The sequence below is a fragment of the Serinus canaria genome, chromosome 13, assembly GCF_022539315.1.
Source record: "Serinus canaria isolate serCan28SL12 chromosome 13, serCan2020, whole genome shotgun sequence".
Classification (NCBI taxonomy): domain Eukaryota; kingdom Metazoa; phylum Chordata; class Aves; order Passeriformes; family Fringillidae; genus Serinus; species Serinus canaria.
The window spans coordinates 2,049,976-2,061,130 of NC_066327.1; the positions used below are offsets into that span (position 1 = coordinate 2,049,976).

The 11,155-nt window shown below is 62.7% G+C and overlaps 1 protein-coding gene across 1 annotated transcript; it reads left to right on the forward strand.

Annotated features, from left to right (window-relative positions):
• Nucleotides 1–309: 309 nt before the first annotated feature.
• Nucleotides 310–4,971, forward strand: LOC103817211 (START domain-containing protein 10-like). Its single transcript, XM_009091313.4, has 6 exons — nucleotides 310–474; nucleotides 3,483–3,630; nucleotides 3,721–3,824; nucleotides 3,915–4,032; nucleotides 4,227–4,279; nucleotides 4,759–4,971. The coding sequence occupies exons 1-6, from the start codon at nucleotides 310–312 to the stop codon at nucleotides 4,969–4,971; spliced, it is 801 nt and encodes a 266-aa protein (XP_009089561.2).
• The last annotated feature ends 6,184 nt before the right edge of the window (nucleotides 4,972–11,155 follow it).

Sequence of the window (11,155 nt, forward strand, 5' to 3'; positions counted from 1 at the left end):
AGAGGAGCTGCCAGCCAGCAGAGAGAAATGTGATGCTGCTGAGGCGGCCCGGGAAGACATCCGAGCTGCCGGCAGCTGCGATAGCAACTGCAGCCGAGGAGCCTTCCAGCCCCGGGGCTGCCTGCAGGGCTCTGCCCGGGCCGGGGTGCCGGGCCCGCTCCAGGGGCACGGGCTGGGGCTGGCAGGAGGATGTGAGCTGCAGCGGGCACCCAGCGAGGCACGGCTCAAGGGCAGGGCTGGGTTTCCCGGGAGGTGAGGCAGAGGCAGAGGCGGTGCCCGCGCCCGCCCGGGTGGTAGCAGCTCAGCCCCATGTCCAGAGGAGGGGAGATGGTTTATATCCCGGATGACTCCGACTTCAGCTCCTTCAGGGATCAGTGCGAGAGCCTGGAGGGCTGGCACTGCCGCTACAACAAGGCTGGCGTGACCGTGTGGAGTCAGGGCCAGGAGGAGAGCTGCACTGTGCAGAAAATCAAGGTAAGCGGAGCTTCCCTGACCCAGCCGTGTGCCCGGCGGCTCCCGAGGGTCCCTGGGGACTGCCCCGTGCTGGGGATGTCAGTCCGGCCTGCCTGGGGGTGTTTCTGCCCCGAATTCCAGGGCTGGCGGGGTTAGAACCCGAAAGTGCTTCCCAGCTGCTCCTCCGGCTGCTGCTGCCCGCCCCGGGGCTGCACCCGCCAGGATCCCCGCAGCCTGCTGCTCTCCTGGGGGCTATCCCCGGTCCCCACACCAGCGGGAAGGCCCCGGGATCAGTTACACTGTGGAGATGGCCCTGCCGGGAGCCCCCGGACAGGCTGATGGGACGAGTCCCTGGTGTCCCTATCCCGGCTCTGCTGTCCCCTCACATCCCAACGGGATGGGATCCTGTGGGAGCCCCAGGTGCTCTTTTGGGAGGTTTGTTGCTTGCCAGAGGCTGGACCTGGGGTGCTGCAGAGGGGACAAGGAGGTTCAGCCATCCCTCAGGTACCTTTTGGTTGGTCTACACAGCCCCAGGGGCACTGCCAGTGGCCCTGGGCACATCAGGAGTGGCTGCAGGGGGCCCAGGGTGAGCCCAGGGTGGGCATCCCAGGCTTTGGCTTTTCTGGCACCAAGAATCCCGAGCCCCGGGCAGGGATGGGACCTGCCAGAGCGAGGAGAGGCAGAACACCCGACCTGCAGGGCAGCCCAGCTGCTGGAGAGCCTTCAGAACACCCGACCTGCAGGGCAGCCCAGCTGCTGGAGAGCGTCAGGGTTAGTGTTAGAGTTCACCCAGCAGTGCCGGGGGAGGGTCGCCACAGCCCCGGGGAGGTGACGAGGAGGGAACAAGGCTCTTCCACCGCTGTCCTGAGCACAGGACAGCCAGCAGCAGCTCTCCTGCAGCCGGGGCACAAGGAGGAGCTGGGCACTCACTGCTGCCGTGGACAGAGACCCTTGGGGGCCAGGGGGAGGAGCAGGAGCAGCACTCTCGGCAGAGCCAGGGACCAGCTTCTGCACCTGGCTCAGGGAGCATTTAAACCAGCTGGGCGTGCACAGGATTAAGGGGTGCTGAGGGGTCAGGCCAGCACCTCTTTGAAAAGTCCTGGTGACTGCAGCAGGTCCCTGACACCTGGGAAGAGGCAAAAATCACATTCCTCTCCCAAAAGGAAGCTCCAGGGTGGCACTGTGTGCTGCTGGGTCACCCCAATCCCTGGGAAGGACACAGAGAACGTGCTCCTGGAAGCCATGTCCTGAAGGAGGAGGGCAGTGGTGACAGCAGCAAGGGCCTGACAAGGGTAAATCCAGCCTGAGCAGCCTGCTTGCCTCTGCAGGGAGAGGTCTGGCTCTGTGGCTGTGGGCAGGTCCAGCCTTGGACAGGGCTTCCCGTGGTGAGATCTGGACTGGAGATCTGGACTGCTCAGAGGGACCAGGAAAGGCTGGCAGGAGCCCCTGGAGTCCAGCCCCCAGCCCGGCAGAGGGGCTGCAGTTCTGTGCCCCCTGCCACCACTGAGCCCCACAGGGAGGGGACCCCAGGCGGGTCTGGGGCAGTCAGGGAGCATCACCCAGCCTGGTTCAGTGCAATCGTGGGGATTCTCCCTGCCCTGGAGAGGGCATGGTGCAGGGGTTGGCACTGCCCAGAGCCCCTTCCCAAAACGTGGGATGCAGCCCGAGTTGCACAGCTCTCTTGGGGTCAGGAAAGCCTCAGTCTGTCCATTCACTGAGGGAGTTAATTACCTCAGATTCCCTGAGCAGCTGCAGCTCTGGATTTTTTCCACCCAAATTCCCTGTGGATGGGTCTGGGCTCTGTGCTTTCCCCATCCCACGTGCTGTGCCTGGCAGGGCCGTTCATCCGAGCCTGCAGGGGGTGGTGGACAGGCTTTAGTGTGGAATTTGGAGCTGCGATGGTCCCTCTGTGACAGCCGGAGTGCCCTGGAGGCCCACAAGCTCCGCCTGCAGCTGGAAAATCCCTTGCCCTGCAGCAGCAGCACCTCCAGAGCCTGCTGCGAGGCTGCAGCCAGGGAGGGAGAGCAGGAGGAGGGGCTGGGAGCTGCCACCCTCCCCCGGTGCCCTGGGGACTGCAGCACATCTCCGAGCCCGGCCCGGGCACGAGTCCATCCACCCCCGGGCCACCAGGGAAAGCTTGCCCGAGATTGATGGCACCTGCCACGCTCAGAGGGCCGTCTCCGCTTACACGGCGCCTCATCAAAGATGCAAGGGCTCTAACGAGGAGCAGATGACATCTCCCTCCTGCCGGCGCTCAGAGGAGCAGGGCGGCCGCCTTCATCAATAATGCACGGCTGGCGCGGCCGGGCAGCTCCGCGGCTCCGGTTACAGCCGGGCCCGACAGCCCCGGGAGCGGGCCTGAAACTCCCCGAGAGCGGCCCCAAAAATCCCCCTGGAGTGCGCCCGACACCCCCCGGGAGCGGGCCTGAAACCACCCCGGGAGAGAGCCTGAAAAACGCCTGGGAGAGAGCCTGAAACTCCCCCGGGAGTGAGCCCAAACCCCCCCGGCGTGGGTCTGAACCCCCCCCCGGGAGCGGCCCCCACACCCAAGACTATCATGAAGGCACACGGGCACCCCTTTGCTTGCCCTGCAAGGACATGGGGCAGGGGACAGGCATCAAAGGCTGGACCAGCTGGACCACCGGTGTGAGGGTCACTCTAGCCTTGCCGTGGCTCTGGGGGTGTCCTGCAGCAGGGACGTGTCCTGCATCCTCCATGGCACAGGGACACGGGACAGCCCGAAGTCCTGGTGCCATCCTCCATGGCACAGGGACATGGGACAGCCCGAAGTCCTGGTGCCATCCTCCATGTCACAGGGACATGGGACAGCCCGAAGTCCTGGTGCCATCCTCCATGTCACAGGGACATGGGACAGCCCGAAGTCCTGGTGCCATCCTCCATGGCACGGGGACATGGGACAGCCCGAAGTCCTGGTGCCATCCTCCATGGCACGGGGACACGGGACAGCTCAAAGTCTCGGTGCCCAGGCGGGCACAGCCCCGGGCTGGGTGCTGCCCCTCTCCCCACAGACCCGCATCTCCTGCAAGGATGTCCCTGCCGAGACACTCTATGACGTGCTGCATGACACCAGCTACCGCCGGAAATGGGACTCCAACATGATCGAGACTTACGACATCGGCCGCCTCACCGTCAATGCTGATGTGGGATACTACTCCTGTGAGCACCCCTGAGACCCCCGGGCCCCCTCCCCAGCCCCCGTGAGTGTGTGGGGCCATGGGGGCCGGGGGTAACGGGATCTGCCCGCAGGGAAGTGCCCCAGCCCCCTGAAGAACCGGGATTTCGTCACGCTGCGCTCCTGGCTGCCCCTGGGCAATGACTACATGATCATCAACTACAGCGTCAAGCACCCGGTGAGCCCCGGCTGCCCCAGCCCTGGCAGGGCTGCCCGCGGGCACTGGCAGGGCTGGACAGGCTCTGAGGTGCCCGGAATCTCCCTGCAGAAATACCCGCCCCGCAAGGATTTCGTGAGGGCCGTGTCCCTGCAGACCGGGTACCTGATCAAGGCGAACGGGGATGGTGCCTGCATCCTCTATTACCTCACCCAGGTGGACCCTCGAGGTGAGTGCCCACCCGAGGGGAGGGGGCTCACCCAGACCTCCCCCCCCGGCTTTCCACTGCCCAGGCATCCGGGAATGGGGACAGCCCGAGGATGCAGGGGTGCCCACCACAGCCCTGGGGGTGCTGCAGGCTCGTGGTGCCTCCCCCGGGGCTGGCCCTGCTTCCCTGGGTGATGGAGATTTGGGCTCTTGCAGGGTCGCTGCCGAAGTGGGTGGTGAACCGCGTGTCCCAGTTTGTGGCACCGAAGGTAAGGAGGGGGATGGGAGTCACGGGCAGCAGGGATGAGCTGCCCAAATTACCCCGGGTGGGGGCAGGGTGGGTGACCCAGGGCCCACAGGGTGGGTGCTGGATGACCCAGGGCTCTCAGGAGGGATGCTGGAAGACCCAGAACTCATGGAATGCTGCTGGGAGACCCAGAGCTCACAGAGCAGGTCCTGGGTAATCCAAGGCTCTCAGGATGGGTGCTGGGTAATCCAAGGCTCTCAGGATGGGTGCTGGATGACCCAGAGCTTGCAGAATGGGTGCTGAGCTATCCAGGGCTCACAGGACAGATCCTCGGTGGTGCAGAGCTCCCAGGATGAGTTCTGGGTGACACAGGGCATGCACTGGGCACGTTGCTGGGGCAGCCAGGCCCCTATCCCCTGGCAGCACCCCAAACCCCAAGCAATGGGGGAGCTGTGCCCAGAGCCCAGGGCAGCCCCAGCCCCAGCCCCGCTGTGCTCTCAGGCCATGAAGAAGATCTACAAGGCTGGGCTGAAGTACCCGGAGTGGAAGCGCCGGCACGACCCCGAGTACAAGCCCTGGGTGTACCCCGAGCAGAACACCCTGCCCAGCGTGAGCCTGGCCGAGCTGTCCGTGCAGCACGCCGAGTCCCTGGAGAACATCGACGAGACCGGCCTGCCCGAGGAGCACCTGAGCACCAGCGACCACGAGGCCTGAGACCTGAGCACGGGGAACCCCCTCAACACCGAGGCTTGGCACCCAGGGGGCACAGCTGGGAATTTGGGCTGTCCCTGCTTCCCCATAGTCACATCTGCTCTCCAACTCCTTCATCGCTGACCCCCTCCCTACTCAGGCAGTGGGAACTGTCCTGTGGGATCTGTGCCACAGGTGCTGGGAAGAGGCAGGGTGGGCACCCTGGTGGCCCCTGTGCCCATAGAGATGTCCCTGCAGGAGGCAGAGCTGGCAGTGAGTGTTCAAGAGAGGCTGGGCAGGCTGAGGTGAGCAGGAGCTTTCCTGGCACCAGGATATGCCTCTGCCTCTGTAAGACCCTCAAAGGCCCAGAGGAGGGGGGTCTGTGAGGGTCCTGCCCAGGCTTTGCAGCAGCACAAAGTTTGGATTGACCCCGTCTGGCCTGAGGTCCAGCTCTGCCAAGTCCGAGGTCAGGCAGGACCCACTCCAGCCCTCCATGCCCCTCCAAAGTTAGTGTGACCCCCCCCATCTCAGAGAGCCATCCCAGGCCCTCTCCTGAGCACCAGGCTCACCTCTGCAGGCTGGCTCTAGCCCAGCTGGCTCTGGGGACCCCTTTCCCTGCTGGTTTGTGGGGTTTGTCCTGGCACGGGGGTCCTGGGCCCCCTGTGTCCCCACTCTCCCAGTGTTCGCCGCTGCTGTGGTTCCTGGCACAATAAAGGGGTTGGTGTGTGTGCGAGAGCTCTCGGGGGTGGCACAGCATGGGGAGGGGCTGGCATGGAGCCCACCGAGAGGCATCCAGCTGAGTGGGACAGGAGGGCCTATCCACACAGCCCCAGCACCCTGGGGTGACCCTCGGCAGGGGCAGAAGTGGTCCCAGCAGGACAGGAGAGAGGGATGCCAGGCTCTGCACCCCACGGGAGCGTGCGTGGGCTGGGGGCAGCTTCCACCGGACAACGGGAAGTTGGTCTAGACAGGCACTGCCGTGGGAATTCGCTGACAAATGAGGGATTTTCCACCTACTCCTCGCCCCCACCCCCGAGGCTGCTGCTGGGCTCCATCCCCAGCTGGGTTTGAGCCTGAGCTGTGCAAGGTCAGTGCAAATGGGGATGTCACTGCAGCTTTTGGGGTCCCTCTGAGCCAGCTTCACCCCCCTGGGCCCCCTGACACCCCGGTCCCCCTCCAGAGCTGCCCTGTGTGTTCTTCCCCCACACCTGGAGCTTTTCTCCACCCCGACATCTCAGGCATGGATGCTTGCTGTCCCACTTCGGCCACCCTGTTAGGTCACAAATGTCCCCTGCTGCCTCGGGGGACATTGCACACACACAGAGTGCTGGCAGGGGGACAGCAGGGTCTGGGGGTTTGCAGCTGGGCTGGCTGCACGGAAGCCACCTCTGCAAGGAAAACGTGGAAAACAGGGGCAGGGGATGTGCAGCTCGCACCTCGCAGCACACGGCGACCCGGGGGTACTCCCTCTCCCCACGCTGCTCCCACCTCTGGCAGCAGACAACGATTATTTTACCTCTAAAAAGACACAACCCAACCCCAAATTTGCCCCAAAACCATTCTGGCAGAGCTGAGAAATGTGAAAATCACCCCTGGGTGCTGCCCTGATGGGGCAGAGCCCTCTGGCACCCCGAGCCCGGTGGGTGCTGGGGTGAAGACCCTTTCCCCCGGGAAGGAGCCTCATCCCTTCGCATTCCCGGATGTTTCCCTGCAGGATCCAGGCTGCAGCTCTGCCGGGGGTTATTTTTAGCCAGCCCTGAGTGGGAGTCAGGAGCTGCTGCCTGAGCAGCGAGAGCCCGGCAGGGAGCCCCAGGGAAAGCTGTGCCGGGCTGGGTGACACCTCAGCCCGGGATGTGTCCCGAAACTGGGATGGCGGTGGCACAGGGAATGTCCCTGTCACCGTCCGCATCCAGCACCGGGCTCTAGGAGAGCTCCTGGCCGCCAGACCGAGCCAGGGTGGAACCGGGGGTCACGGTGGGGCGCGGGCAGCCCCGGCGCGGTGATTTCTCTCGTAACGATGTGGGTTTCCTGCGGCACAAACAGGAAAGGGACCGGCCACGGGCACGCCGATGGCGCAGGCAGGGTGCGGGGGCTCGGAGCCCCCCGGGGGGCCCTCGCTGGGGTTTTGGGGAAGCGGGCGGCCCAGGGCCCGGTGGGACGAGGACCAGACACGCGGGGGCTGCTGCCCCGCACGAGAGCCCAGCTGGGAACTTTTCCTGCCCGGCTCCGAGCGCAGAGGAGCCGCCCGCGCGCAGAGGTTGGAAAGGAAACGGGAAGCTGCTGCTGGACGGGAGATTAGCCCGAGGCAGTGATGTCAGCCGCCCCTGATGGATCGGGGGCAGCGGCAGCCAGCCACGGGCCCCATCTGGCCACACACCGCATCAAACGTGCTGGGGCAGGATGTGACTCCATCCCTGGATCCCGTGATTTGTGACTCCTGAGCTCCTGGACAGGTTTTGGGCAGCTGTCAGCCCCATCACCCAGACCAGGACAGTGAGGAGCCCCCCACAGCAGCCTCATGAACTGGCCTTGAGCAGGGCTTTTGCTTGGAGAGGTCCAGCAGATTTCCAGGACTCCAGTTTCCTCCTCCCCAATCCCTTCCAGGGGCTCAGCTCTCTGCCATGTCCTGCAGACCCTCAGGGTCAGTCCCAACCCCACATCTCCAGCTGTCCCCTGTGATATTTCCTCTCTAGGGATCAGCCTTGAGTGTCCCTCACCCTGTCCTGCTCCTCAGAGATGCTCCCACCACCACCCCACACATGAACTGCGTGAGCGGGGCTGAAGGTAAAGCAAAATCTGCCACAGGGTGCAGCAAAAGGTGAAGGCTGGGGATGGATGGATGGATGGATGGATGGATGGATGGATGGATGGATGGATGGATGGATGATGGATGGATGGATGGATGATGAATGGATGGATGGATGGATGGATGGATGGATGGATGGATGGATGGATGGATGGATGGATGGATGGATGGATGATGGATGGATGATGGATGGATGCCTGCATGCATGGATGGGCACCTGGACACAGGAATCTTGAGGGGCAGTGTCATCCAGGGTACTGCCCAGAAAAGGGAAGGATCAAACAGGCCTTCATGCCGGAAGGATCCAACCTTCACTTTGATGTTTGCTTCCTGCAGCCCCTGCCAGCATCTTCTCAAAGCCCAATCCAGCCCCAGGGGGGTTTTCTAATCCTGCCCATCTGCCTCCTCCTGGGAGCAGGCACGACCTTTCTGCTCTGTGACCATGGCAGGACAGGGCTCTGTGCCTCTGCCCAAGCATGCTGCTGTCTAAATATAGAAATATAGAACTGTAACTATATAACAAGAAGGCCAATGGCATCCTGGCCAGTATCAGGAATAGTGTGGCCAGCAGGAGCAGGGAGGTCATTCTTCCCCTGTACTCGGCACTGGTAAGGCCACACCTTGAGTTCTGTGTCCAGTTCTGGGCCCCTCAGTTTAGGAGGGACATTGAGATGCTTGAGCGTGTCCAAAGGAGAGCAACGAGGCTGGTGAGGGGCTTGGAACACAAGCCGTATGCAGAACGACTGAGGGAGCTGGGATTGTTTAGCCTGGAGAAAAGGAGACTCAGAGGTGACCTTATCACTCTCTTCACCTTCCTGAAGGGTGGCTGTGGTGAGCTGGGGATCAGTCTCTTTCTCCGGGCAGCAACAGAGAGAACAAGAGGACACAGTCTCAAGCTGTGCCAAGGGAGATACTGGCTAGAATTAAGGAGGAAGTTTTTCACAAAAAGAGTGATCAAATACTGGAATCATCTGCCCAGGGAGGTGGTGGAGTCACCATCCCTGGATGTGTTCAAAAAAAGACTGGATGTGGCACTTAGTGCCATGACCTAGTTGAACTGTTAGAACATGGGTTGGACTCGATGATCTTAAAGGTCCCTTCCAACCTAGAAATTCTGTGATTCTGTGATTTAACTATAAATATAATCATAAAACTAAATCAAAATATAATCATAAACACAAATGTAAATGTAAATAGATCCCATCAGCAGGCTAGCAAACACTAGGAGCTAGCAGAGGCTTTGAAACTTGCTCTGCAAAACCTGGGCTGATAGGAAGCCCTTGGGAAGCCTCCCATCCCTGTGCCCTGCTGTGCCCTGCTCCCCTCCCTGTGCCAGCTCTGAGGCTCCCAGAGGAGGTCCCATGGCTGGAGGATGTCCTGGGGGGGTTCTGGGAAGGAGCACTTCCCCCTGGGAACCAGGTCCTTGAGCAGGGGCTCCTCCTGCCCCGGCAACAGAGCCCCAAACCAGGGAGGGAGAAGGGAGCAGTGGAGAAGATTTTCTGTACCAAACTGCCCTGTCAGCAGCCAGCAGGGTCTGGGAGCCCTGTCCTTGGGCACACCAACCCTGCCAGGACAGTGACCTGCCATTGTGAGGACATCCCAGAGATAACATTTCCCTCCCCTGCTGCCCATCCCTGCCCTCCTGGCAGCAGGGAGGAGCACTGCTCCCAACAGAAGGTTCTGAGGGTCCCAAAAGCACTGCCAGCAGGACAGGGAGGGATCCTGTCCCTGTGCCCAGCCCTGGGGCACCTCTGGGTGTTGTGTCCAGCTCTGGCTCCTCAGCACAGCAGGGCCAGGAGCTCCTGGAGCTGAGCAAGGGCCTGGAGCAGCTCTGTGCCCAGGAAAGGCTGAGGGAGCTGGGGCTGCTCAGCCTGGAGAGGAGCCCCAGGGAGAGGGGCCTCAGCCCTGGCTGTCCCTGGGAGTCCCTGGGTGTCCCTGTGTGTCCTGTGTCCCCGAGTCTGTCCCAGTCTGTCCCTGTGTCCCCCAGTCTGTCCCAGTGTCCCTGTCTGTCTGTCCCTGTGTGCAGAGGTCAGGGCAGCCCCAGGCTCTGCTCCAGGCCCAGCCATGGCCCCAGAGCCACGGGCAGGGCCTGAGCCCAGGAGCTGCCCCTGCCCAGGAGGCAGAACTGCTGCCCTGGGCAGTGCCAGCCCTGAGCAGATGGTGCAGAGGCTGTGGAGTGTCCCTGCCTGGGGACATTGCAGAAGCCTCTGGACACAATCCTGTGCCCTGTGCTCTGTCTGAGCTGTGAGTTTGGCCCTGCTGGAGCCACTGTGGGTCCTGCCAGGCTGACCCTGCCCGGGGTTCTGTCTGTGGAGGTGCTGCAGGTGCCAGTCTGTGCTCACTGCTGCCACGCCTGCGGCACAGCAGGACGGAGATGGTGACAGATCTGTGCTCTGTCCCTCCCAGCCACACCACAGACCTCAGCAGCCTTCCCAAGAACAGCAGGGCCCAACAGCTTCCTCTGTGAGGCAGGGGGATGGCACAGTCTTCCCTGCAGAGCCACAGGGTCCCTGAACATCCTGGGGGTCCCCTGGCACCCCGAGGGTCTCCACACCCCACGCACAAGGGGGTCCATGGGGTCACCCGTGCCCAGGGGATGTGTCACTTTCCCTGGAGCAGCTGTGGGGAAAGGGAAGGAAGGCAGAAGCCTTGCCAGGTTCGTGCTGAATTCTGCTTCTGCTTTGCAGCAGCAGCCTGTGGGGAGTGCCTTTCCCCTGAGCTGCACACAGGGGTTTTGTAGGGTGGCCCTCACACACCACCCTACAGTGGCTCTGGGGGCACTGCTGGGGTGGGGAAGGACCTGCTGGAGCTGGAGCAAAGCAGTGCTCAGCTCTGGGCCCTGACAGAATGGGCAGAGGTTATCAGCATGGCATCAGGAGAGAGATACCAGCCTTGACACCCTCAGGGTTGGGTAAGAGCTCAGCTGGACAAACAGCCAGCCCTGCTGGGCTCTTGCAAGAGGTGTTGTGTTAAAAGCAGCTGGGCCAGGCCGTGCTGAAAGCTCAGGCTCCTTGCAGGAGGGAATCCCGTTGGATGTCCCTGTTCCACGCCAGCCCCTGCTGCCATCCTGCCCCTCAGCTCTCCCCACATCCCCCTGCCCACGGGGCACCAGAAGTGGGATGAGGTGCTGCATTCCCGGCATCCCCACAGCACAAAGGTTTTGATCTTCCCAAAACTTCACCCACCCAGCCCCCCAAGTGCCAGCCCTCCCACTCCCATAATCAGCACGGATATTTTAGCCTGTTTTCCTCAGTTTAGTCCCAAGGAAGGCAAAGTCTGGCTGAGGGACAGGACCCAGCACAGCCGGGGCAGCGTCATGCCTGGAAGGGACAGGACAGAGGGTGGGACAGGGATGGGGACCAGAGGGCTGGCCTGGAGGAGGGACCGGCAGTGGGAGGCGCA